General features: G+C 38.4%; 1 protein-coding gene across 1 annotated transcript; it reads right to left on the reverse strand.

The window, feature by feature from the left end:
• Positions 1-6: 6 nt before the first annotated feature.
• On the reverse strand, positions 7-396 carry LOC125851440 (uncharacterized; the record flags this gene model as incomplete). The annotated part of the gene is made up of 2 exons (XM_049531233.1): positions 132-396; positions 7-19 (listed from the first exon to the last, which is right to left on the reverse strand). Coding segments are annotated over exons 1-2 (263 nt in total), but the record flags the coding sequence as incomplete, so codon positions are not given.
• Between the last annotated feature and the right edge of the window lie 219 nt (positions 397-615).

Here is a 615-nt window from a genome sequence, read left to right on the forward strand (position 1 = left end):
CGGAACCGCTCAAAGATTCCTATTTAAATGCAAAAAGGGTATTAGCATGACAAACACAGCAAAACCTTTTTACAAATAAACAAAAATGTAAATTGTGAATATTATACAATGATCTTTCAAGGTACACTCACCATGCAATCCTCGTGGACAGAGGTCCTGAAGCATTGAACCACACTCTGTAACAAAACCAACTGCAACTTCAACACTATCATCTGTAGGTTTCTCCAACAAAACGGTAAGTAGTTCGAGAGCAATAAGCTCGTGAACAATTTGCTGGTTTACAAGGTGAGCAATAAACTTGACAGCTGCTAACAGCTGAGGCTGCAAGAGTGAAAGATTAAGGGTAAGACACAATATGAAAAGATTCGGATTATGAAACATGTATTGAAATAATTAGACTAACTGGCACAGTAACCCTCCACCCCCTCCTTCCCCCCTCTCTTGTAGTCATACTCTCAAAGGAGGATTTTCAAGTATCTATGTGACATCCAAATAGACTGTATGCTCTTGTCAACTAAACAGCAATAATTTACAACAACAATACAGTATGTTGCACAACTAAGAAGACAGAAGAACTGCAAGCATGGAAGCAAGAGATACGAACCTTATCATTAC

Source organism: Solanum stenotomum, unplaced genomic scaffold (assembly GCF_019186545.1).
Source record: "Solanum stenotomum isolate F172 unplaced genomic scaffold, ASM1918654v1 scaffold25866, whole genome shotgun sequence".
NCBI classification, from domain to species: domain Eukaryota; kingdom Viridiplantae; phylum Streptophyta; class Magnoliopsida; order Solanales; family Solanaceae; genus Solanum; species Solanum stenotomum.